The following is a 27147-nucleotide window of genomic DNA, read 5'->3' on the forward strand; positions in this document are numbered from 1 at the left end:
TTAATCTTAGACTTGGGACCACACAGACACTCCACTAAATAGCAGGCTAATGAGTGCTTTGCAATGCTTCAGTTATCCACTGATTCCTTCCAAACCGCTCATTGTTGAATTTGCGATTTCCAACTCGTTGTGTAATGTTTTTGGCCGATGAGCACCGATACGTTTTATCTATAATTTCGATTCATTATTTCTCTTCATATGACAAGGATTAAAAAGCATTTTCCAGTAGATTGTCGACTTGATTCATGATGATGACTGCTAGCTAAGATTCTGAAAGTATGATGTTGACATGATCAGTCCAATCAAAGCTACTGTTGATATAATGTGATTTGACATCATTTTATCTGTGGCCAATGATCTTGAGCCTTCTTGGATGGGCACTTCTAATGTAATTTTTATTTGTATTTTTTTATTTAACCTTTATATATCTAGGCTAACTAGGTAACTCTATTGCAGCACCCAAGGGGTTTGAATTTCCGAGCTCTACCCTTAGACTAGTCGGTGACTTAGTGTCCCCATGAGTGACAGAACACTGAGCCAATCACGGCGCAACGCTCTGTATTTTCTGCTGGCTTGCCCCACCACCACAGAAAGCACTGAGCTAGGCTGAAAAACCTGCCTTTTGGAGCTCACTTACTCAAGAAAACAAAAAAGAGACCATGTTTGTATGCGGCTTTATTAACTCAATTATATATATTTTTAAATGTACATCGTTTGCAAACTGATATGTGACACATATTTGTTACGTTCCCCAGTTTCTGTGTTGTGGTTTGTGTATTTGTATGTGTGTGTTTCAGGAAGGCTTCCTGAAATTCCCCCAAGCAGCTGATTGGTCGGCCCATTGCTAATTGGAGAGCTGACCCCGCCACCTCGTCAGGATACAGCTGTATCACATTAAAGACTCCTTCTCCAGCTACATAAGCCAGTGTTCCTTTGTAAGAAAGAGAGTTGAGGGTGGTGTCCCGTGATGGTTGTTGATGAGATAAGAGAGTGCAGGGTTATATCCTGTGTTGGGTTTTTCTCAGATAGAGCTGATGGTTATGTCCTGTATTTTGGTTAGTGTTGCTGAGAGAGAGATGATGAGTGTGTCCAGTCTTGGTTGTGGCTGAGAGACAGGTTTTGATAAGTATTTTTGTAGCTGCTGATTTGAGGTATGTGTGCCAATAGAACTTTGTTTTTGATTCTTGAAATTGTTTAATTACGTTTGGATTATTCTGTTTCATTTGTTCCCAGGGGGGAAGGGGAAGGCACCTTGGGGGTGCTTAGGCAAGAGGCCTGCGGGCATACATATATCCATAGTATATACTCTGTCTATGCACACTAGGTAAGACCTGGGCGGACCATCCCCTGTATTTTGGTTAGGGCACCAGGTGGTGCTAAGTTAGGGAAGTAGTGAGTAGGCAGGTAAGGTAGGAGAGGGGGCTTCGATATTTACTTTCTTTGCTTTGGTTCCGTCTAGCCCCTTTTCCCCAAAATTACCGTGTGACGGAATAAATTCCCTGTAAATGGTACCCATCTCTGCCTTTGTCATCCTTACTCGCACCTACAGTCCCATACCTCTTTCACTCCACGGGGAGTTGAGTTGTAGCAGGGTGTTGCGTTCCCTCTTCCTAGAGGCGTAGGTAACAAAATGTATATTGCTTCAGGAGTCTGTAATTGAAGACCGCTATATTCTGACGAGAGGGTGGGGTCAGCTCCTAATTGGCAATGGGCTGACCAATCAGCTGCTTGGGGGAATTTCAGGAAATGCCAAAATAACATGCAAGAAAGGCAAGCCCCATTTTTGGCTAAGAAAGTGGGGCTCTGCACTATTATTTAATGCAATAACATGAATTGTTAGAATTGAAACATGTGCTATTCATGCCTCATACATGCAATATAGCTTACAGGCCAGTAGATGCATAGGCTAGCATATATGGCATAGCAGCAGCAGCAAAAATGCATACTCCTGCTGTATACAGTTGAAGTCGGAAGTTTACACACACTTAGGTTGGAGTCATTAAAACTTGTTTTTCAACCACTCCACAAATGTCTTGTTAACAAACTATAGTTTGGCAAATCGGTTAGGACATCTACTTTCTACATGACACAAGTAATTTTTCCAACAATTGTTTACAGACAGATTATTTCACTTATTTACACATTTGAGTCAATTGGAGGTGTACCTGTGGATGTATTTCAAGGCCTACCTTCAAACTCAGTGCCTCTTTGCTTGACATCATGGGAAAATCAAAAGAAATCAGCCAAGACCTCAAAAGATTTGGAAACTTCCACAAGTCTGGTTCATCCTTGGGAGCAATTTCCAAACGCCTGAAGGTACCACGTTCATCTGTACTAACAATGGTATGCAAGTATTAACATCATGGGACCACGCATCCATCATACCGCTCAGGAAGGATATGCATTCTGTCTCCTAGAGATGAATGTACTTGGGTGCGAAAAGCGCACATCAATCCCAGGACAACAGCAAAGGACCTTGTGAAGATCCTGGAGGAAACAGGTACAAAAGTATCTATATCCACAGTAAAACGAGTCCTATATCGATATTACCTGAAAGGCCGCTCAACAAGGAAGAAGCCACTGCTCCAAAACCGCCATAAAAAAGCCAGACTACGGTTTGCAACTGCACATGGGGACAAAGATTGTAATTTTTGGAGAAATGTCCTCTGGTCTGATGAAACAAAAATGGAACTGTTTGGCCATAATGACCATCGTTATGTTTGGAGGAAAAGGCGGCGGCTTGCAAGCTGAAGAACACCATTCCAACCGTGAAGCACGGGGGTGGCAGCATCATGTTGTGGGGGTGCTTTGCTGCAGGAGGGGCTGGTGCACTTCACAAAATAGATGGCATCATGAGGGAGGAAAATTATGTGGATATAGTGAAGCAACATCTCAAGACATCAGTCAGGAAGTTAAAGCTTTGTCGCAAATGGGTCTTCCAAATGGACAATGACCCCAAGCATACTTCCAAAGTTGTGGCAAAATGGCTTAAGGACAAAGTCAAGGTATTGGAGTGGCCATCACAAAGCCCTGACCTCAATCCTATAGAAAATTTGTGGGCAGAACTGAAAAAGCGTGTGCGAGCAAGGAGGCCTACAAACCTGACTCAGTTACACTAGCTCTGTCAGGAGGAATGGGCCAAAATTCACCCAACTTATTGTGGGAAGCTTGTGGAAGGCTACTACCCGAAACATTTGACCCAAGTTAAACAATTTAAAGGCAATGCTACCAAATACTAATTGAGTGTATGTAAACTTCTGATGCACTGGGAATGTGATGAAAGAAATAAAGCTGAAATAAATAATTCTCTCTACTATTATTCTGACATTTCACATTCTTAAAATATAATGGTGATCCTACCTGACCTGAGAAAGGGAATCCTTATTACTAGGATTAAATGTCAGGAATTGTGAAAAACTGAGTTTAAATGTATTTGTCTAAGGTGTATGTAAACTTCTGACTATATACAGTACCAGTCAAAGGTTTCGGACACATCTACTCATTTCATTTTTTTATTTTTATTTGTACTGTTTTCTACATTGTAGAATAATATTGAAGACATCAAAGCTATGAAATAACACATATGGAATCATGTATTAACCAAAAAAGTGTTAAACAAATCAAAAATATTTATATTTGAGATTCTTCAAAGTAGCCACCCTTACGATTGATGTCAGCTTTGCACACTCTTGGCATTCTCTCAACCAGCTTCATGAGGTAGTCACCTGGAATGCATTTCAATTAATAGGTGTGCCTTGTTAATTTGTGGAATTTCTTTCTTTCTTAATGTGTTTGAGCCAATCAGTTGTGATGTGACAAGGTATGGGTGGTATACTGAAGAAAAAAGACCAAGTCCATATTATGGCAAGAACAGCTCAAATAAGAAAAGAGAAGTGAGAGTACATTATTACTTTAAGACATGAAAGTCAGTCAATCCGGAAAATGTCAAGAACTTTAAACGTTTCTTCAAGTGCAGTCGCAAAAACCATCAAGCGCTATGATGAAACCGGCTCTCGTGAGAATCGCCACAGGAAAGGAAGGCCCAGAGTGACCTCTGCTGCAGAGGATAAGTTCAGTAGAGTTAACTGCACCTTTGATTGCAGCCCAAATAAATGCTTCACAGAGTTCAAGTAACAGACACATCTCAACATCAACTGTTCAGAGGAGTCTGCGTGAATCAGGCCTTCATGGTCTGATTGCTGCAAAGAAACCACTACTTAAGGACACCAATAAGAAGAAGAAACTTRGGGCAAGAAACATGAGCAATGGACATTAGACTGGTGGAAATCTGTCCTTTGGTCTGATGAGTCCCAATTTGAGATTTTTGATTCCAACCGCCGTGTCTTTGTGAGACACAGAGTAGGTGAACGGATGATCTCCGCAAGTGTGGTTCCCACCGTGAAGCGAGGAGGAGGTGTGATGGTGTGGGGGTGCTTTGCTGGTGACACTGTCAGTGATTTATTTAGAATTCAAGGCACACTTAACCAGCATGGCTACTACAGCATTCTGCAGCGATACGCCATCCCATCTGGTTTGCACTTAGTGGGACTATCAATTGTTTTTCAACAGGACAATAACCCAACACACCTCCAGGCTGTGTAAGGGCTATTTTACCAAAAAGGAGAGTGATGGAGTGCTGCACCAGATGACCTGGCCTTAACAATCACCCGACCTCAACCCAATTGAGATGGTTTGGGATGAGTTGGACCACAGAGTGAAGGAAAGCAGCCAAAAAGTGCTCAGCATATGTGGGAACTCTTTCAAGACTGTTGGAAAAGCATTCCAGGTGAAGCTGGTTGAGAGAATGCCAAGTGTGTGCAAAGCTGTCGTCAAGGCAAAGGGTGGCTACTTTGAATAATCTCAAATATAAAATATATTTTGATGTGTTTAACACTTTTTTGGTTAATATATCATTCCATATGTGTTATTTCTTCGTTTTGATGTCTTCACTATTATTCTACAATGTGGAAAATAGTCAAACATAAAGAAAAACCCTTGAATGAGTAGGTGTGTCCAAACTTTTGACTGGCACTGTACATTATGGTGTCCTTATGTGACCCCCTCAAAACACACCACACCTCTGCGGTTCTCAATTGTAGGCTGGTGATGTCATCAACCAAACCCCCGTCTCACCCCAGACTTGATAATTAGGATAGGCTACACTTTATGCAACAGTGCTCATTAATGGGCAAAAGATTACGGCGCAGTCAATCTATTTTAGTCTACTAAAGCTTATTAGCGTACTAGACTGTAGTGCGAGAGAGAGTGGGGGTGACTMCTGGGTGAGACTGATAGATAGCGGATCCGAGTATAACTGCATAGCGGAGCGCGTTTCTGTCCTCCGGGCTCGCGTTTCCCTGAGGTTGTTGCACCGCTCTCTAGGTCCTTCTCTCCCCGACTATCTCGCCCTAAACTCTTTCGGGCTGGACTCGCAAAGACAGACGGGCTGACATACTGTAGCGAGGGGGACGGATCCGGGTTCACCATGTTGACTTTGTTGACAGCGATGTACATAGTGGTGCGGGCGGCATCGTCGGAGGTAAGACACTTACATGTCCTTGACCGCACCAGCCACCAGCATACCAGAGGGGCTCGCAAACGAAATATTAAGTCTACCTTTGAATAAACTACAGTTGCCAATTTGACATTGACTCTCCTCCCTATAGCCTATGTCTTGTTGAATTACCGCGATAAGCTCTTACAAACCTAATCCTATAGGGTAGCCTAGTGAAATATTGGTTTATTCGGGTCCCCGTTAGTTTTTGCCGAAGCTTCATCTATTCTTTCTGGGTAGTAGACACTGTTGACTAGAAAATGATAGGCCCATAGGCTACTATTTGGGGGTATCTATCCTCAGTCAACAAGACATTCGAATTGAGGAGACTACTGTGAGGCCTACTCATTCATAATACCTACAGACTTGAACAACGTGTCTGTGGCTGGACAGTCCTGTCTGTGTGACCACATCATCATTAATTCACTGACTGCCTCCCCTCCGCAGCTTTGGTAAAGAACGCGAGCGGGTGTTCATTGCAGATTACACCATGGATAGCTCCTTGCCACCCGGTGCGTCAGAAGGGCGCTGCCTCCATAGGGAAGAAAACTATTTTCACCGGGCGATTATGTAACATTAATGCCCCACTTCCCACAATCCTAATGAAACGGATCTAATTAAGCAATAAAGCACGAGGGGGGTGCTATATGGCTATATACCACGGCTAATGGCTGTTCTTATGCAAGGACGATGCAACGCGGAGTGCCTGGATACAGCTTTTAGCCGTGGTATATTGGTCATATACCACAAACCCCTGAGGTGCCTTATTGCTATTATAAAGGGGTTACCAACGTAATTAGAGCAGTAAAAATACATGTTTTGTCATACCCGTGGTATAGGTCTGATATATCACGGCTGTCAGCCAATCAGCATTCAGGGCTCGAACCACCCAGTTTATAATTCGTTTTTATATCTGTTTGCATAACAATAATCACATTTTTAGCCATGTAGCGTTTTGTTAGATGGTGTATACCGTGTATATCCTGTATATACGACTAATACAACTTAAATAATGGTAAATAATAACTAAGTGACATGTTAAATCTGCTGTGGCAAATGCTAGGCTGTGTTAGGTCCTGGTTGCTTGATGTAATAGAGTGGACATGAATTATAGATAAAAGTCAACAGGCTTAGTTCTTGAAACGAGTTATTTTGAAACCTCTGAATGCATCCACAGAGGGACATGCCAGAAACGATGGAATTATGGTGCATCCAAACTAAATTGTATTCACTAAATCTAACCTTGTTCTTACCCCCGCCCTAGAAAAAAAGCTCATATGCCTGTGAAGATAGTGCCACTTTAGTCTGTTCTATTGCTAAGCATCTTGTGACTAGTCTACCAGAGCCACATCACTGCACTTGACTTCAAAATGACCCCACTCGTGCCCCAGTGGAGGCTACAGACAGACATTTTGTTCCAATGGTCTTCTGTTAGAAAAAGTTAGGTGAACGTTATACTTACTACTTGAGGATGAATCTGTGTTTGAATTAGGCTACCAGTTGGCCTACGACCTATTTGATTTTACCCACCTACTAAATAAAGATGCAGGTAGTAAGGCTGGGAGAGGACAGTGGTATTCAAGTTAAACCAATATGGACAAATCTTGTCCAGCACTTTCACTTATCAGTGGTCATGAAGCGATGAGGCAATGAAAGAGAAGTGTCTCCATTTTACAGACAATGGCCATTAATAGTTGCTTAGTAGTAAGTCACAGAACCAACCTTTGACTCCGTCTAATCAGGCTTTTGTTGGGTGGTTGAATTAATCATTGCTTGAAATATTGTTAATCATGTCTTATCATGTCTTAGTCTTATTAGCTTTAATTATAAGCCATTAATAGATTATTTATAAAGCATGTTTTTGATTTGCTAAACATTTATCCTGTCTGCAGGCTCAATCTTTATAGGAAAATGCTGTGTGGTGTAATGTAGGTGTGATGCATTTGTAAAAGCAAACATAGATTGATATCAGGGTATGGGCAAGGGGTTGAATTCATTGGCTGAATTCAACTTGGCACAGGCTACCAAAAATCCACTAAAAACACCCCAACACAACTCTAATGTATATCTCTGATTAATGAAGTGTATATAGATTAAAATGTGTGTTTTCTTAAAAATAGATTTTWAAAAAGCTTGGCCAAGTGTTAATACTATGCTATCCTCCTCCATTCATTGATTAGGCTACAGTAAGAACTGCAAATGACTGTGTACAGAAAATCCCTAGGATACTGTCTATGCAGTCCTTCTAAAGGAGTGATGAACGTCTGCTAATTTATTAAAAAGTTATAAAATAAAATCGTGCGGCTGAAAGACGCAAGAAGCAAGGTATTTGTAAAAGGAGATATATGAACGCGGCCCACACTCAGTTTTCTAGATCTGTGGTCCATATAAGGTGATATAGGCGTGGCCTACGATAACAAAGAGCTGGCGCTGCAGCGGTTTGTCATGGGGAATGTGTTCCTTTTCGTGACTTGAGCGGGTAAAAAGACTAGCATCAATGAATATTCAACTACAGATCCCAGGACAGGAATCCAGTGCGCCACCGTCTTACATTTCAATACAAGCGCAGAGGTGACCCTTCTGTTTAGTCATAGCGGGAGAAACAGTGTTTGCAGGCTTAACTAGATCCTCTATCTCAAGTGAATATGGTAAGATGTATGTTTATTTTGTTGCTGTCAGGTATAGCTAACTGTTAGTTATATGAATGATGCATCGAAAGTGTTTGCTAGGTAGGAAAACAGATGCTTGTCATTGTTGATGAGCAACTTGGGTTTTGTGTCCACTTGTCATTGAAGCCGGGAGCTAGCATCAGCGGTTAATCTCATGTTTGATCAAAGATTAGTCTGTTGTTTCAGCAAAGATTTCTGGCTAACGTTCACCATCTCTTTCTGAAATTGTTCGCTAACGTCAGTCAGAAAGATGGCCAACCAGCCATCTTGTGCGGTAACCCCTGTATTAAAGCCTCGCTAATGTTATTTTACTGCCGCTCTTTAATTAGTTGTAATTTTTATTTCTTATTTTCTTTTAGGTATTATTTTGTAGGTATTTTTTCTTAACTGCATTGTTGGGTAAGGGCTTGTAAGTAAGCATTTGACTGTAAGGTCTACACCGGTTGTATTCGGCGCATGTGACAAATAACATTTGATTTGATTTTAAGAAATGAGGATGCTGGATTTTTTTTTATAGTCTCTAGACTACAATTCCGAAATGAAGAAGATAACGTAAAGTGCCTGATGAGGACATTGTTTCCGCTTTTTCACGCTAGCAACAATGTAGCCGCGGTGTCTTTGAGAGCGGTGTGGTCAGCATGTAAAGACTTTCGCGCGTGGCATTAGTAGAAAATTGCATCATCGTCTTTCTTTCATTCAGTTCACCTGCCCGCTAATGCAAAGTGCGTTTCCATCTGTCGACACTGAGTTTTGTCATTTTAATCAACATAGCAGTCAGATGCGATTACTGCCGCTTCATTTGCTTATCCCTGCTATGTAGGTCATTACTGCTGTGTTGGAAGATTGCACAGAATGAGTATGTGGTGTGTGTTGTTTTGCAGGCCGACCCAATCCGTGTGCTGGTGACTGGCGCTGCTGGACAGATCGCCTACTCTCTGCTGTACAGAAAAAACCTGCAAGGGCAGATGTCTTTCGGCAGGAAGGTGAAACGGCCAGAGGCCTACTTCTTTCGCGGCACACTCTGCTCTTTCAAATCAGCTTTGTCTCGAGCAGAGGCAAGGGAGATGGATGTTTGTAACATGTAGGCTATAACGATCTCGTTACATAAGCGCTGTGAATTATACGTGGGATGTGAATTTTTGGCATGAGGTCGGGAGGGGCCGAACTCTTATTTTGGCAGCGGCTTGAAGAAAGAAAAAAATCCCTCTTTGCATTCTGTTCTAGCCTATCATCTTGGTCCTGTTGGGCATCCCCTCCCATGTTGCCGGTTTGGATGGGGTTGTGATGGAGCTGCAGGACTGTGCTCTCCACTCCTGAGGGTGAGCAATGCTTTTCTATTCTGCCTGTGGCTGGTCGTGAGAACATACATAGGCATGCTTTTTGGCATGATTTACATTGTGTCCTCCCCCATCTGAAACATATTTAAAATGCATTGCGTGTGGATTGTATGTGTGCCTCCCTGTTGCGCGGCTATTCTTCCAATAGCCCTAACTTCACAGCAGCAGGGACGGTCCACAACAGACTGCTGGTGGAAGGAGTGTCAGAAAAGAGGCCTCCTATTAGTCGGTTCCCAAGGGCCTGTATGAAATTCCAACCAATCCTGGAGTGGTGGGGAACAATAGGGGAGGTGGGGTACAAGACATCTCGTACACCATGAGCCCTGACTGAAGTTCATCCTATGAGAACAGGGAAAGAGTTTTTCATTAGTGGCCACAGACCAAACGTTATCTACGAAATCAGCACATTTGGCAGTGTTTCAAGAAACGAGACAATTTACCAGCAGGTGGAGCCACTGAGTGCTAGACTATCGGTTTGGAAATAACTTGTGTGTGTGTGTGTGTGTGTGTGTGTGTGTGTGTGTGTGTGTGTGGTGCACAATTACATAGGGCATTTTCCACAGAGGACTGTTTGTCCTTCTCTAATCTTCAGGTAACCAGAGATGAGCCTGAAAGGTCAGTGTAATTACTGGTAAATTAAAGGTATAAAATGTTTAGTCTCAACCAGAGACAGAAACTGCCACCACACTACTATTACTAATTAGCAGACATTCTGAGTTAATTTGTCTTATAGAAAAATATTTTTTAAAACGCATCTTAAATCATAATTGTATTGTCTCTATGTCAAATCTGAATTTTATGTTCTTTGCAGATATCCAATACATACATCTCTCTACAATGGGGGCAGTAACAGAAACATTGACAACCACATCCACCTTCACACATATATCCATCTAATTAATAACCGTATACCCAGCCCTTTTCTACGAGAGGTCATCCCCACCGACAAGGTGGAGCTGGGCTTCAAGGATCTGGACGCCGCCATCTTGGTGGCTCTATGCCAGGAGGAGGATGGCAGAAGGAAGGACCTCCTGAAGGCAACGTGGCCATCTTTAAAGACCCAGGGGCTGCCCTGGAGAAGATACGCATAGAAGTCCGTAGGGTAACTGTCCTCTGTGTGTCTATGACTCGGCATCGTTTCGGGCATGCCGCAGAGCAGCAGCAGCCTGGCTAGAGAGGAGGGAGACAGACACACCACACACACCCGCCACACAACAGATAGCTCATTGCTAACGATAATCAAGGGACATGAAGGCACAACAGTACTGCAAAGGCCAGTTGTTGATGTGTGTGAATGATGTTACGGATGTTTTGGGGAAAGGATCATTGCAACATTTTAGTGAGATACATTTTTGATTCATGTTAAAGACTTGATGCAATACCTCTAGTTTTATGACATTTGACATGAACCAGATTTTAACTATCCTTCTTTTAAAGTCATACAAACCTTTTGGACAAATCAGACTATAGTTTGACCTTTTCCACATTAAAAACGGGCCGATTTTTTTTTGCGCTTATACTTCTATGGTATAGGAGGAAATTCACATCTTATAGGCTATTAATCCTGTGTGGGAATGGCGCTGGGTTCCAAAGCCAGGGGTGAAATACTCCATGCTGTGTTGTGTGTGACACTAGTGCAGTCATTGGTGACAAGGGGGCTTCGTGCCACTGCGGGTTTGCAGCAACAACTAGACGTTAGGTGGGCGAACAAAGCCTCACTCTTCTATGGCCAAGGTAACTACTTCTGATCCAGGAATGTGTGTGAATTTTGAATGGGCAGGTTTCTATATGATGGATATAGCTACATAGATCTGAATGCCGTCTCTAAAGTAAGTGTGTTTTTAGAAGAGGATACTTTATTGATCCGTACAGAAGACGGAAATGTGGTTACTTTACCATCCCTCCTATAGAAACACCAGCAAGTACCACATTAGCAGAAACAGTACAGCGACCGGTGAGTAGTTTAGGGTTTGAGTGCCTTGCTCAGGGCCATAATGGCGGGAGATGTTACTTTATGGATTGGCGCGCTGGCAGCCATAACACTCATGTACACACAACAATCTCCTTTAATCGAGCTAGTCCTTGACCTTCGTTAAAGGGATGTATTCTGTGCGTGCATTCTCTTATATTGATTTATTAGGCCATTTAAGAAAGTGTCAGCATTTCCCTTAGTCGTGACTCATGTTTCTCAGTTGCACTGCTACTCTTTTTTAAATATATTTAAAAAATTATGTATTAGCATTTAAAAAAAATTATATTAATTATGATCTCAATTGGTAGTTACGTCGTGTCCATCGCTGCACCCTCCCGTAGGGACACGGGAGAGGCGAAGGGTCAAGAGCCATGCGTCTTCGAACACAACCTGTCAAGCGCGCGCTGCTTTTTGAAACACTGCTCGCTTAACCCGGAGCCTGCCACACCAATGTGTCGGAGGAAACAGTACAACTGGCGACCGTGTCAGTTGTGCAGGCGCCCGGCCCGCCACAGGAGTCGGCAAGAGAGCGCGACGGGACAGGACAACCCGGCCGTCCAATAGCTCCCACTGAGCAGTGCTTAGACCGCTGGCCATCGGGGGGTTCTGCTACTCTTTCTGATGTGCCATCTCTGCTTGCATAAACCAGTGTGTATTCTTATAGATGTATAAATAGTACACATACAATGGCAGCAAATGAAGATGAGGACTTAAAATAGGACTATTATTCTTGTTTTTCAGCCCATCTTGAAATGGAGCTGTTCTTGAAGATCTGTAGTTTGGGTGAGTGGCTCTTTGAATGTTTCCTTCTCTTCTCTCAGGTCTTGGTGGTGGGAACCTGCTAACCAACTGTCTGATTGCCTCCAAGTCGCGCCCTCCATCCCAAGGAGAATCTCTCTGCCTGACCCGCTAGACACAACAGGGCCGTTCCAGGTAGGCCAAAGCCAAAAGGCTCCGCCGGGAAAAGACACGTGTTCCTAGCCATCTAGGCACTTGATGTTAATGTCCAATCCCAAATGATCCTATACACTGTACTTCTGGTATCACTGAGAGGTTAAGTTGTGAGCAATATGATTGGCTGTTGGAAATTTTGACCATATTCTTAACAGTCAATCATCTTATCTCTACAAGTGCATAAGGTGTAGAGGCTGTAAGTCATTTGGAATTAGATCTGAAACAATTGAATGGGTAAACCAATATGGTGATATCCATGAATTGCATCACAGCCTGTGTGGCTCTAGTTGGCGATGCGTTGCGGCGTGTCCGCGATGCAGTCAGAACGTATCATCTGGGGCAACCACTCATACCCAAGTACCTGCGGCCGAGTGCACCACGCCATGGTCAACGTGCATGGGCAAGGAGGTGGAGGCGGACGACCGTGAAGGACGACAGCTGGCTCAAAGGAGACTTCATCCTGTAAGTGAACTCTAGTTTTGGCTCTTCTGACCTAACCCATTTTGAATCATATTTCCCATAAAAAATGTACTATAGGCGTTCTAAAATTTGCTTCAAAAAGGCATTATCTGCTTGTTTTTAAAATATTATTTTTATTCTTCTATTTATGAAAAATGTTCATAGCCTCAAACTGTACAAATGTACAAGTTTCATGCTTTTAGGAAAAGTAACAATTCAGGCCCCTAAATCTGCACACATCGCTTGGACACTGCCCATAATCAAATTTTATATTTGTCACATGCGCCGAATACAACAGGTGTCGTAGACCTTACAGGTGAATGCTTTTACTTTAAAGCCTGAACAAATGGTTTAAGAAATAGTGTTAAGTTAAAAAATAGATACGTAAAAAAAAAAGAAAATTGCTTTATGATGAGTTATACATATAATGATCAGCATTTATGCCTATGTGTTGCGTATGCATAGCTCAATAGGTATTAAAATGTGCGATCCTTAACCTGAATGAATATTAATGGAAAAGCAAGTGTAGGTTGTGGGTGTCCTCTTCATATATAATCTTATCTGAATACAAGCATTTTCACTGATCTATATGTCTCTTTAGTCCAGTGTTGTTCTTTAGTTGTAATGAAGCGAGTCCGAAATCCCTCTCGTCCCTTTCCCTCTTTCCCCGTCTTGTTCTTCCTCTCCTCTCTGTTCCTGCAGACGGTGCGCTGCGTGGGTGCTGCGTCATCAAGGCCAGGAAGCTCTCCAGTGCATGTTTGCCGCCAAGGCCATCTGTGACCACATGAGGGACTGGTGGTTCGGCACTCTCGATGTAGGCGTGTTTTGGGAGGTGGGGTGAGATGAGTCAAGGGTCTGCAGCGAACCCTTTTTTCCCCAAACCAAAAAACTAACATTTAATGCTAACAACTAACATTGTTCAAATGTTTTATATTTTGAAAAGTGATAACTTGGAAAGGAGCACTGGTGACTCCTCTTTATTTAATCTGGAAGAATCCATAAACATGCACAGTGTTTTGTTTGGATGTCTCGAACAAATTCATTTTAATTGGCTGTACTCTAAGCGGAAAACTAATATCATGGGGTTGCGTAATTCTGCAACTTTCCTAGGATTTCTGGAAACCTGGAAATTTGGGGGGAAGTTAAGCAAATGTTGTGTTTTGTTGAAGCTGAGTCCTGGCCTGACTGTTGTTCCTGTTGTTATTTTCAGGGTGAGTTCATGTCTATGGTGGTGTAGCTGGTGGAACTCCTACGGAATCCCGAAGACCTCATTTACTCGTTCCTGTTCATAATCAAGGTAAGGCTAACCATAGAGCATGGATAGAGGTCTTGTGCCACATTTTATTTATGAATTGCCAAAACTTTCATCATAGCCTCATGGACGCTCGTTCTGTCACAGAAGAGGCATTGTATACGTAGGAGATGGGCGTGTCTAGCATCTCTATGGACATATAATCAACCGGAGGTGTATTAATGTAACAAATAATACAAGCAAAAAAACGAAACTTCCCTTTTTCAGGACCTGTCTTTCAAAGTAATCACAACATCAAATAACTTCACAGATTCTCATTGTAAAGGGTTTTAACATTGTTTCCCATGCTTGTTCAATGAACATAAACAAATTAATGAACAGTGCATGTTGTAACGGCTTATAGACGGTAGGCAATTAAGGTCACGTTATGAACTTAGGACACTAAGAGGCTTTCTACTGAATCTGGAAAAACAACCCATGAAGGAAAATGTCCCACGTCGTCGCGCTATACTGTGGAACGTCCTTGAGTGGATGCCATGCAGAGGAGGCATTAGGACTGCAGATGTGGCCAGGGCAATAAATTGCAATGTCCGTACTGTGAGACGCCTAAGACAGCGCTACAGGGAGACAGGATGGACAGCTGATCGTCCTCGCAGTGGCAGACCACGTGTAACAACACATGCACAGGATCGGTACATCCGAACATCACACCTGCGGGACAGGTACAGGATGGCAACAACAACTGCCCGAGTTACACCAGGAATGCACAATCCCTCCATCAGTGCTCAGACTGTCCGCAATAGGCTGAGAGAGGCTGGACTGAGGGCATGTAGGCCTGTTGTAAGGCAGCAGACCTCACCAGCAACAACGTCGCCTATGGAAACAAACCCACCGTCGCTGGACCAGACAGGACTGGCAAAAAGTGCTCTTCAATGACAAGTCGTAGTTTTGTCTCACCAAGGGTGATAGTCCGTATCGCGTTTATCGTTGAAGGAATGAGCGTTACACGATGCCTGTACTCTGGAGCGGGGTCGATTTGGAGGTGGAGGGTCCGTCATGGTCTGGGGCGGTTTGCCACAGCATCATCGGATTGAGCTTGTTGTCATTGCAGGCAGTCTCAACGCTGTGCGTTTACAGGGAAGACATCCTCCTCCCTCATGTGGTACCCTTCCTGCAGGCTCATCCTAACATGACCCTCCAGCATGACATGCCACCAGCCATACTGCTCGTTCTGTGCGTGATTTCCTGCAAGACAGGAATGTCAGTGTTCTGCCATGGCCAGCGAAGAGCCCGGATCTCAATGCCATTGAGCACGTCTGGGACCTGTTGGATCGGAGGGTGAGGGCTAGGGACATTCCCCGCAGGAATGTCCGGGAACTTGCAGGTGCCTTGGTGGAAGAGTGGGGTAACATCTCACAGCAAAAACAGGCAAATCTGGTGCAGTCCATGAGGAGATGATGTGCTAACAGTACTTAATGCAGCTGGTGGCCACACCAGATACTGACTTACTTTTGATTTTGACCCCCTCTTTGTTCAGGGACACATTATTCCATTTCTGTTAGTCACATGTCTGTGGAACTTGTTCAGTTTATGTCTCAGTTGTTGAATCTTGTTATGTTTATACAAATATTTACACATGTTAAGTTTGCTGAAAATAAACACAGTTGAAARTGAGAGGACGTTTCTTTTTTTGCTGAGTTTATATATAATTTACCGATGGGTGGTTATTGAAAGTCATTGTTACCCAACATCTGCTTTTCAGAGTTTAGGTTATACCAACATAGGCCTACTATTGCAAGCCAGCAGTTTACACAGACTTTTGCCGTATTCATTTGCAATTGGAAAATCGTGACGCAACTGTGTTACGCAGAGCATTATGGGTACTGTAGTCATGTACTGTAGTTGTGATCCTGGACTAGATGAGATGTGCTAAAGAGCCCCCTGTTTGATCCTTATCCATATTCTCCCCACAGAACAAATCGTGGAATATCCATGACGGTCTGCCTATCAACGACTTCTCCCGCGCCAAGATGGACGCCACAGCCGCCGAGCTGGCGGAGGAGCGAGACACGGCCCTGTCCTTCCTGAGCCAGTGACTCGCAGTGCCACCTACTGGCACACCGCCACAACAGCAGCACTTAGAAGACCCCCAGAACCCTCCTGACTCACGTCTGTGACCAATACCCCCACTCGAGTCCCTTGTGCAATTGGCGTGTGTGTGTTTAAGGTAACGGTTATTAATAATAAACCTGTAATAAAAAAATGCTATCTAAACGTTGGCCTTTGTCGGAAGACACTGGAGGATTGTCCTTTGGGTAGATGGTAACGCACAATAGTTCTACTGTACTTGTACATGTTATCTGACAATAAAAACGGATACAACTGAAAACCCATTCTGTGGATTGTGGTTGGTTATTTGACTAAATATCTTTAAAGCTAGGGTTTTCTGTTGTTTTTTCAGTTAATAGAAATATGAAAGTTGTGTTTCTATAAATATGGTAGTTATATCATGACTAGTGAAATGTTGAGTAATAATTGTTCTACCCCCTCTTTCCGTTGAGCCGTCAAACATGTTGAACTCAAAGTATTGTGATCAAAGAGGGTATTTCTGGAGTTAATTATCTTGTCAGTCGGAAAAAAGACAGACAATCACTAAATGTTGGATGTTGGTGATGTCAAGGATGGTGAGGTTCATTGCCCTTTGCAATGAAACGTTTGACCACATGGTGGCAGTGTTGACAGCGTTTTACTACTTCGGGACCCTTTCAAATTGATCAAATGGTAATTTAACCATATTAACAAGATTCAAGTAGTGAAAAGCCTAAGATTTGTAGGGGATTTTAATTTCCCTGTTACCCAATAATTTCTTAGCATGAGTTATCAATGTTTCAAAAATAGCAGTTGCATGCATGTAAAGTTATTTTTTACAACCATCCGAGAACCTAGTCATTTAATCAACCATCCTGGACTGCCCGGTGAAAGGCACTCTGCCCATTTTGCAGTGCCTGACAAACTGCACAGCGGCCAGGAGCTGAACTTTAAGTCTACTGTTTGGTGAGCTGTGCTATGCAGGCAGAGGGTGGTCCGGAAGACCCATACACCCCACTCCAGAGAAAAGGAGAAGAGGGACACAGTCTCTCACATAGAGATCCAATTAAATTACATATGAATTGTTTTAAACATTTTATAATATTTTCTCAATTGCTGGAATGAAAGTGTTCCTTTACCAACGCTGTGTTGCGTTGTCACTGGTGTCTGGTCTCTCTCAAGTCATTGATGTCCATCTTTCATTGAATGTCCAATATTTGCAATCAAATTACAGAAAGCGGTCAAAGACTATATAGGCTAGGCTTTTTGGAACTGTTTGAAGAGATCACATAGAGATCTTAGTTTATAGTATTTGATCAATTTCTGGAATGTATTTTCAGGCTTTTGGTCCCTCATCCCTCATCAGCTGACCACCAGAACCAGGGAGTCTGGTGGGCCAAAAAGGCATGGTACTGGGCCCAAAAACAGAAGGCCTCCACTGAGGTTTGGGGTGTATTTGGGGATTATTTGGAGGGGTGGATTAAGCCTCAAAGATGTTTGGAAAGAAAGGCTATTAAAGGGAAAAATAATTTCTGAGAAGAAAGTGATTTAGGCAATCTACTGAACAAAGTCATTCTTGACTAATACTCAGATTAGTCAGCAGAGTTGCCATCTGAAAGGCAGAACACCATAGTCCCTGTGCCCAAGGAAGCGAAGGTAACCTGCCTAAATGATTACCGCCCCGTAGCACTCACGTCGGTAGCCATGAAGTGCTTTGAAAGGCTGGTCATGGCTCACATCAACACCATCCTCCCGGACACCCTAGACCCACTCCAATTCGCATACCGCCCCAATAGATCCACAGATGACGCAATCTCAATCGCACTCCACACTGCCCTTTCCCACCTGGACAAAAGGAACACCTATGTGAGAATGCTGTTCATTGACTACAGCTCAGCGTTCAACACCATAGTGCCCACGAAGCTCATCACTAAGCTAAGGACCCTGGGACTAAACACCTCCATCTGCAACTGGATCCTGGACTTCCTGACGGGCCACCCCCGGGTGGTAAAGGTAGGCAACAACACGTCTGCCACGCTGATCCTCCCCTCTGGGGCCCCTCAGGGGTGTGTACTTAGTCCCCACCTGTACTCCCTGTTCACCCACGACTGTGTGGCCCAACACGACTCCAACACCATTAAGTTTGCCGCCGACGCAACAGTGGTAGGCCTGATCACCGACAACGATGAGACAGCCTATAAGGAGGAGGTCAGAGAACTGGCAGTGTGGTGCCAGGACAACAACCTCTTCCTCAACATGAGCAAGACAAAGGGACTGATCGTGGACTACAGGAAAAGACAGGCCGAACAGGCCCCCATTCAACATCGACGGGGCTGTAGTGGAGCGGATCGGGAGTTTCAAGTTCCTTGGTGTCCACATCACCAATGAACTATCATGGTCCGAACACATCAAGACACACTATTCCCCCTCAGGAGAGTGAAAAGATTTGTCATGGGTCCCCAGATCCTCAAAAAGTTTGATAGCTGCACCATCGAGAGCATCCTGACTGGTTGAATCACCGCTTGGTATGCCAACTGCTCGGCATCTAACCGTAAGGCGCTACAGAGGGTAGTGCGTACGGCCCAGCACATCACTGGGGACAAGCTTCCTGCCATCCAGAACCTATATAATAGGCGGTGTCAGRCGAAAGACCATAAAATTGTCAGACTCCAGTCACCCAAGTCATAGACTGTTTTCTCTGCTACCGCACGGCAAGCAGTACCAGAGCGCCAAGTCTAGGACCAAAAGGCTCCTTAACAGCTTCTACCCCCAAGCTGAACAATTAATCAAATGGCCTCTGGACTATTTACATTGACACCCCCACTTCCCCTCCATTTGTTTTATACACTGCTGCTACTCGCTGTTTATTATCTATGCATAGTCACATCACCCCTACCTATGTACAAATTACCTCAACTAACCTGTACCCCAGCACACTGACTCGGTACTGGTACCCCCTGTATATAGCCTCGTTATTGTTCTTTTATTGTGTTACTTTTTATAATTTTTTTACTTTTGTTGTTTTTGGTAAATATTTTCTTAACTCTTCTTGAACTGCACTGTTGGTTAAGGGCTTGTAAGTAAGCATTTCACCGTAAGGTCTACACTGCGCATGTGACAAATAATGTTTGATTTGATTTGGTAATTTGTCAATCATTTCATTTAAGTGTAATGCTTTTTATTTTGATCGAGAGCCTTTGTTAGAAAAATATTTTTAATAGATTAATAAACTGTAGAGACAAATATGCACAGTCAGCGAGAAAGAGTCGGAAGAGCTCAGGTCCACCCTCGTGAACAAGATTCTGATTGGGGTAAGTGGATTTTCGCATGCTTTGATTGGCCACTGACTCRCCAATCGTTTGCCCTTATAAACTGGCCTGTCAAGAAGCCAACTTCGACATTTCCGGCTTTAATTTGTCATCGCGTGGTGCAAGAAACCTGTCAAAAATAAATATTCTCCTTAGGACGGTGACAATGTACATTTTAAAGTGTTAATTTTTCACTTGTTTCACAGGCCGAAACCCAGCTCGCTAAAGTAGCCAAGCACCTTGGAGTTCTTTGGTGGATTGATATCAAAATAATTATCATCAGGTGGGTAGCCAATGCAGTGAATGACGTTATGCTTGAAAACGTGGTGCTTGTGATGTAAAATGCACTACTAGAGCCTTTTAAACAAAAACATTGGCTGCTGGCATGGATATCTTAGTTGCTACCTCTGCTGCAGAATGGCTAGCTTGCCCCTGCCACTTCGTCTCCCAAGTTTACCGGGTCATGTAGCCAAAATAGCGAATCGTGTGGCTAAAGTCAAYCCAGGGTCAAATGAATCAATACAAATAATGTATGAACAATACGCCAGCGTGCCAAACAGCTGCCTGATAACGGCGGGGTAGGACTAACCATGCAATAGAAGGGCTTTGATGCTATTCAAGAAACTGCGTTATTGGGAAATGTGGACAAAGCATGTATTTGCCTCTAACGTAACATATTTGGCCACGAGTATGTGCGTATGGATCTGACCAGAGATGCGTGTTCCATAATAAATTAACTTCATATTCTATTTAATTCCTAGCTTTTTTGGCTGCCTACTGTGCTATAGGTCTACATGTAGGTACTGTACATTTAAAAACATCGGACATATCAGCTGGCAAGTACTTATCAAATAACGTCAGGCGGTCTAATGCACTGCATCTCAGTGCTAGAGGTGTCACTACAGACCCTGGTTCGAATCCAGGCTGTATCACACCGGCCGTGATTGGGAGTCCCATAGGGCGGCGCACAATTGCCCCAGCGTCGTCCGGGTTAGGGTTTGGCCGTCATTGTAAATAAGAATTTGTTCTTAATTGACTTCCCTAGTTAAATAAAATAGTTCCGTCAGTGAGATATTTTGCGATTGTTTCCTGCTAAAGAGGGGTCGTCACTAGCTACCACAGCCACGAAGTCTTAAACCCCGCCTATTTCTACAATTGTTCTTCTTAAAATAGGATTTTTAAACCTTAACCACACTGCTAACCTTATTCCTAACCTTAAATGAACACAAAAAAGCAACCTTTTTTTTTCAGGAATTTTGACGATGTAACCTATTTGGATTTGTGTGGCTGTGCTATCTAGTGGAAACCCAAAAGAGGTGGGAGAACTGAGAATTGGGTGGTGTCGGGTTTACTGATGGATTGATACATTGTTTCTTGGGACTGCAGTTCATTTTCGCAAGCACGAGTGGCTGTCACTGGTGTCTGGTGTCAAGCCATTGATGTTTATCTTTTATTGAACGATGTCTAATATTTGCTGGCAAATTACAGAAGACTATCGAAGACTATAGGCTAGGCTTTTGGGATCTTATTTGGATAAATTTTCTTGGCACATATTTTGTCATACGTCCAAAGATGTCTGTTTTGGATGGTAAGTTTTCTGTACCAGTCGGTAATGAGTCGGATAGCTACTTTCCCATTGCTATTGTTTGGTCTTGACAGTTCTTATCTTTTCCATGACTATCAGTCACTTCTTGACTTCTCTTTTTAGTTATTAATGATTTAAAGTTTTTAGAACGCAGTGTGTTCTTTTTACTTATCTATATTTCTGATGTCTTGAATTTAGGATACTGAGAATATAGATTTCACCACATCGGTATTATGCAATACTGGGAATTGCCAAATTAGGCTAGTGGGGGATATTTTCATCTTGAGTGATTTGCATGTCAATTGTACCCAGAGCTTGGTTGCTGCTATGTCTATATTTTCTTAACGTAATAAATCCTGTATTGAACACAGGGTGAACGAATCGCAAATTGACTGGTTCAATAATGGAGGGGCAGGTAGCCTAGCGGTTACCGAAAGGTCGCTGGTTCGAATCACAGAGCGGACTAGGGGAAAAATCTCTGTGCCCTTGAGCAAGGCACTTAACCCTAATTGCTCTTATAAGTCGCTCTGGACAAGTACATCTGCTAAATGACTTTAAAAATATATATATGATAATATTGACCCAATAGGCTTGACTTGGTCATGGCATAATGGATATAGGAAGAAAATTCTAGATGTCCATTAAAATCCAATAAGCCAACATGTGGGTAGACATTTGCATGGCATCATATGTAACAATGTTCCATTTCACCTATTGTAAAATAATGTGCTTGCTTGCTTATTAATGACTACAAGCTGCCTCGCTCATTAGAACACAGGCATGCAGTTGTTTCAAGAAGGCTTTATGACTGAACGTCTTTAAACTGACCTTATCCTCTGTCTGATAGTTTTGAATGGTTCCAGCAGAATGAACGAACTAGCCCTCTCCCTTTCATTCTCTCCTTTCTCTCCTTTGGCCTCATACTCTTTGATTGTTTCGAATGGTTCAAGAGGACTGAATGATGAAATACCTCTGTCGCTTTCTTTCTCCTTTCTCCCGGCAGATCTCAGCAAAGCCGGGATGGCAGAGTTTCAGGAGAAGCTGCGGCTGCAGCACGAGACCTCCATGCACAAAGAGCTGGAGAAGCTGCTGACCACAGCCAAGGGGGCTGAGCAGGAGGTGGGCCTGGGGTTTGGTGCGAGAGTACCTGGTGCATGTTTGTGGATCCAGGGTGGTTGTTTTGGAGGAGTGAGGAAATTTCTTGGCATGCTGTTCTGAGAGGGTAACCGGATGGTGAATGACCTGTGTGTCTCTCGATGGGTCAAACACAAATGCACACACTTCACGATTTCACAACATGGATTCACTCTTTCTACCTCTTTCTGCTCCTCTCCCCACTTTTTGCCCCCCTGTTTACTTTAAGCCCCAGCAGGCAAGATGTTCAACTCTTTCTCTATATATGATGTAGGCCATACATTCCCACAGAAATCATTGTCACTTTTCCTCACCACTGAGCCCTCACCTTACAACGCATCAGCTATTACCATGCCATCCAACAAGCACAGCGCACAACCCATTTGACCAGAAACTGGAAAGACAATTCTCCCTGCTTAGCAAACAGTTTGTATGCAGTTAGCATTGCTACTGCTAACTAAAGCATTGGCATGATGGTAAAAGCTTACAAGATAAGCATTCACTCTTTAGAGTAAGTGGTTCCTTTTTTACACTCCTCCTGGTTTCACTTCAAACACATCACATTAAAGTTAGATAGCGGAGGGGGGAGAAACGCAATTAAAACCCACTAAGGAGCCCGGAGGGTTGAGGTGGAACAGTGAGATTGGCTAGGTGGGAGTTCTAATGATTATCCCAATGGGGGCATTTAGAACACACTGAACTGAAACGTACATGAAAGCCATTAAGCAAAGGTCAGAAAGGAGGGTTGCGGGCAGAATGCTTTGATTATAGGGACACCAAACAGACTGCATCAACAGACTAGAGAAATAATGATGCATATCATTTGGAATAGAAATATTGAGTTCAGATGTAGCTTATATGGCACATCGAAAAAACAATTCAACTCTGTATGCTGCTATAGGTTTGGTCAGGACAGCGTTTTCTCGATTAACCTCCACCAGCTCCATTTGATTTGGTCTATAGAGCCCCACAGTGGAGGTGTCATAAAACCAGGGAAATGGTTCCAATTCATTTTTCCCATAGGGATTTTAGAATCACTTAAAATAAGGGGTGTTTCATGTAGTCTTACACTGGCGTGACGCTTTGATAACAATGTAAATCTCTCTTGGACAAGGTGACTTATCAATAAATTTGGCTGGATTTACTCTCAAATTCGAAAATGCTAATTAGCATCAAAGTAGACATGCAAAACTACAAATCCCTGGAAGCTCCTGCTCGTCATCGCTAGCTGACACCTTTGCTAACAGGTGTTCTGTCAATTTTAAAACTTGCACAAGATAGTTCACAGAATTGTCCATTTAAAGAAATGTAGCCAATTTACTCATTACTACATTTAGCTAACATTAGAAAGCTAATCCACAGATTCTTACCTTTGCCTCAATTCAGCAGTCTCGTCCAGATCATGTCATTTGTAGTTCTTTATGACAGCCACATTGGCAGCTAATTAGCGTTTCATTTTGGGGGGGTAAATACAGGTGAATATATTGATAAAAGTCACCTTGTCCTAGAGAGATTTACAAGGTTATCAAAACCATTTCCCTGTTTGACCACTAGGTTTTATGACTCATACTGAGGTACTATATTCCAGTACAAGCACACCTGATTCAAATGTTTTACTAATCATCAGACTTGAAGCCGACTGGAGGTGTGGCTCAAGGAACTCTTCTGTGCCTTCATCTTCCTTTGTCAAAAACAGCGCAGCCCGGGATGTCGAAAGTAGGTGGAAATTTGTTGACGATCTAAATCTGGTCCCGTGCCCTCTCCGGATTGAGGGCCAGGAGCTCAAAGTGTGTGATAGTGTGAAGATTTTAGGGGTAATGGTACAGAAAGACTTACAATGGGGCGAGCAGGTTGCTACTATGGTAACCAAGAGCAACAGAAAACCCTTTGTCCTTCGCCGCCTTAAAAGGTTCCATGTGCCACAGGAAGACCTGGTTAGCATTTACACCGACTACAGACGCCCCGCCCTGGAGTATGCCGCTCCTGCTTGACACAGCTCACTGACCCAGGCCCAGTCTGGTGACCTAGAGCGTATTCAGAAGAGCAGCACCATCCTAGGAGGATACTCCAGTTATACTGAGGCACTTCAGATACTGTCCCTAACCCGGCTTCATGAACAATGGACACAACTCTACACTGACTTCGCTGTCAGCCTCCTAAAATCTCAATTCAGAGTCTGGCTAACCCCTGAATGAATCACAGTGACAGGCAGGAACACCTGCAGCCAAAACAAACTGACTATACCAAAGTCTACTTTACCAATCCCATATTTCTGCTCATTGGTTAATTATTCTCTTTAAGACCACAGAACGTTATTGATTTCGATTTTTGTAAAAAATATATATAAATAAATGTTGCTCATATCCATTAATATTTTGTATGCTGATGGATTTGTACTGACTGCTATATGAGTGTAATAAAAATAACTATTAGTTGAATCAGGTGTGCTGTTTCTGGAATACATCAAATAAATGGAGTTGGCTAAATGGAGATTACTAGAGGTTTGGGAGACACTGTTTTAGGCTTTAGTAATGTTATGATTTCAATCGTGTGTCTTTTATCAAGCTATGTTTTGCATGTGAATTGGATGCCATTATGAATCAATTATGTGGATTTTGATCATTTGCGTCCATTCAAAGTCTGAGCCTTGGCACTTTCTGTTTCAGATTTCCAAAAAGGACTTTGAGGGTTTTAAGAACCTCTTCCACAGATTCCTCCAGGTAAAAGGACCCTCTGTGAAATGGGACAAGATCCACAAGCCCCCAGAGGATCTGGTGAGTAGTTCGGTTTTAACACTGGTTGTCTACACGCCACAAGCTGGAAGCTCAGGCATTCGTTATTTGCATAAGAAATTACAAGACTTTGTCATACAGATCAGCCTATGTCTAAAAATGGTTCCCTTCCTTACCATTGGAAATCCATTGTTTCTGCAGGTGCAGACCTATTTTCATGTTGCCCCTCTTGTACAAGGGATTGTCTGACCTGTAGTTTCTTTTGTTTTTAATCAACTTTGTTGCATATTTAGTGCTAGTCCACAAACTGTCTCAGAAACACTGTTTTGAGTGCAGCATCTCTCTGTGTATGTTGGATGAGATTGGATCTCTAGGCCAAAGCCCTCTTCTACAATGAACATCCACACCCCCATCTGAACAGATAGATGCCAACGCGGCCCCTTTCAACTGAACATGAGAGCTGTGGAGTTACAGTGGCTGTCAAGTGACACTGGCTCTATGGGGGCAGAATGCTGTGGTCCTGTCGTCCTGCAGCAGAGAGTCTGGGACAGAAAGCCCAGCCAAGTCCCAGTACACCCCCCCCCCCCCCCCCCCCCCCCCCCCCCCCCACCGCCAGCTGACTGGAACAACTGAGGCTCCAGTCAGAGAGGGAGTGTTACATCTGAAGGGTCACTGGGGCGTGGGCTTTTCCCCGAGTCTAAACGTCTAAGAACTTAGCGTTTTGAGTAGTGCTGGACAAGAGACCGCGCCTATGGTGACAGGAGGTAGACTCCATGTAAAGGAAGGAGGGGGGCGTTTCAGGGAGACCTGGGCTGGAACCACTGACCCATGGAACACTTAGGCCACATGCAGGAAGGCTACATCCAGTTGGTATAGAGTTGCACACACTTGTTTGTGAGTCGGTACATTCCCAAGCGCATGAAGCCCACAGATCTTAATGAGTACGTAGTAAGGGATGGAAACAAGCACCCCACACCAACAGAACTGAAACGAGGTAACCAGATCCAAGAACACTGTGTGTAGCTATGGGCCAAAGCAAGCCAGCTATTTATCACCTGGGTGACATTTCAGTATCTCAGAGCCTGACCAGTATCCCCCCCTTTCCCCAAATAACCCCTAGCTCATAGGTTACCCTATAAATAGCCTGACCTTTCCAGCATTCGAAAGCACAGCCTTGAGGGAGCAGGATTCTGGCCTGGGGTGATATTTGGCTTACCCTGCCCCAAGCCCAAGTTTACACTCTTTCCACCCACGTGCATGGGTGGGTGTGTAGTCCTATCTGCTCTAGCAGCCTCACTGTAGGACTGTCTTTGGACAGCCTTGTTTTGGGGCGTGATTCATGGTCACGACCATAAGGAGAGAATTTGAAACCGTATCTGGACTCGTTCCGCACTTGTGACATCGAGACGGGTCACCTTGGAGACCTTGAGTTTGAAGTTGTGTTAAGTTCAAACAACTCAGTTTTAAGTTCTTACGAGTTAAATCTCGTCGTGTTGTATTTGTTGTTATCGACAGAAGCTGTATGGCTCTGAAAGGGTKAATCGTTTATCCTATATAACAGTAATGTCAGTCTTATGCAATAAATCTGCACATTATTGACTTGTGAGTTAATGTACCTAATTGAGTGAATCTCACAAACAGTCCGTGCAAAGTAAAGTGGCTTTCTATACTGTCTACTTCTCTACCAGATTCCCACAGATTCTCCATTCCCTCCCAGTTATGTAATTGCTCATAGGTCAATACTGCTTGTTTTGCAGAGATTGACTGTTTGAATGGTTGAAGTCCATGGCTGCTACGCACCTCGAGTTTGCAGTCTCAATATTTAGTAGTTCTAAGGCTTCATCAGCTAGCTAAGTGCTTGGAAAGAACCCTACATTTTGAGTAGCCTAGTGAATAATAACGTCCCAAGAATGGAACCTTGCGGCACTACAGTATTTATAGGAAGCATTTCAGACATTGTACCATCAACCTGTACACATTTTGATTTGATAGTTTTCCACCTTTTTTGTGCGTCGCCCCAGAGACTCTGGTGGCGCAGCTAGCGCTGCGATGCAGTGCCCTAGACCACTGCGCCACCCGGGAGGCCCAGTTTTCCACATTCTA

General features: G+C 43.4%; 1 protein-coding gene and 1 pseudogene across 2 annotated transcripts; both read left to right on the forward strand.

Annotated features, from left to right (window-relative positions):
* The first annotated feature begins 5127 nt into the window (after positions 1-5127).
* On the forward strand, positions 5128-16590 carry LOC112068745 (malate dehydrogenase, cytoplasmic-like; annotated as a pseudogene).
* A 2549-nt stretch (positions 16591-19139) lies between these two features.
* LOC112068744 (UTP--glucose-1-phosphate uridylyltransferase) lies at positions 19140-25623 on the forward strand. 2 transcript variants are annotated; one of them, XM_070438291.1, is made up of 3 exons: positions 19140-19876; positions 22182-22297; positions 24979-25623. In XM_070438291.1, exons 2-3 carry the CDS (start codon positions 22199-22201, stop codon positions 25291-25293), a joined length of 414 nt encoding a protein of 137 aa, XP_070294392.1. In that variant the 5' UTR covers positions 19140-19876; positions 22182-22198; the 3' UTR covers positions 25294-25623. The 2 variants fall into 2 exon arrangements, with proteins under 2 accessions (XP_070294392.1, XP_023991713.2); XM_024135945.2 differs by lacking the exon at positions 19140-19876 and adding an exon at positions 20697-21181 and having other exon boundaries at positions 24979-25614.
* Positions 25624-27147: the final 1524 nt, after the last annotated feature.

Source organism: Salvelinus sp. IW2-2015, unplaced genomic scaffold (genome assembly GCF_002910315.2).
Source record: "Salvelinus sp. IW2-2015 unplaced genomic scaffold, ASM291031v2 Un_scaffold688, whole genome shotgun sequence".
Taxonomy (NCBI): Eukaryota; Metazoa; Chordata; class Actinopteri; order Salmoniformes; family Salmonidae; genus Salvelinus; species Salvelinus sp. IW2-2015.

Excerpts from the sequence above, each read along its gene's own strand:
- LOC112068744 (XM_024135945.2), top strand. Across the intron at positions 22,298-24,978 it reads CCAAGGGGGCTGAGCAGGAG|ATTTCCAAAAAGGACTTTGA; the intron begins GTGGGCCTGGGG and ends TTTCTGTTTCAG.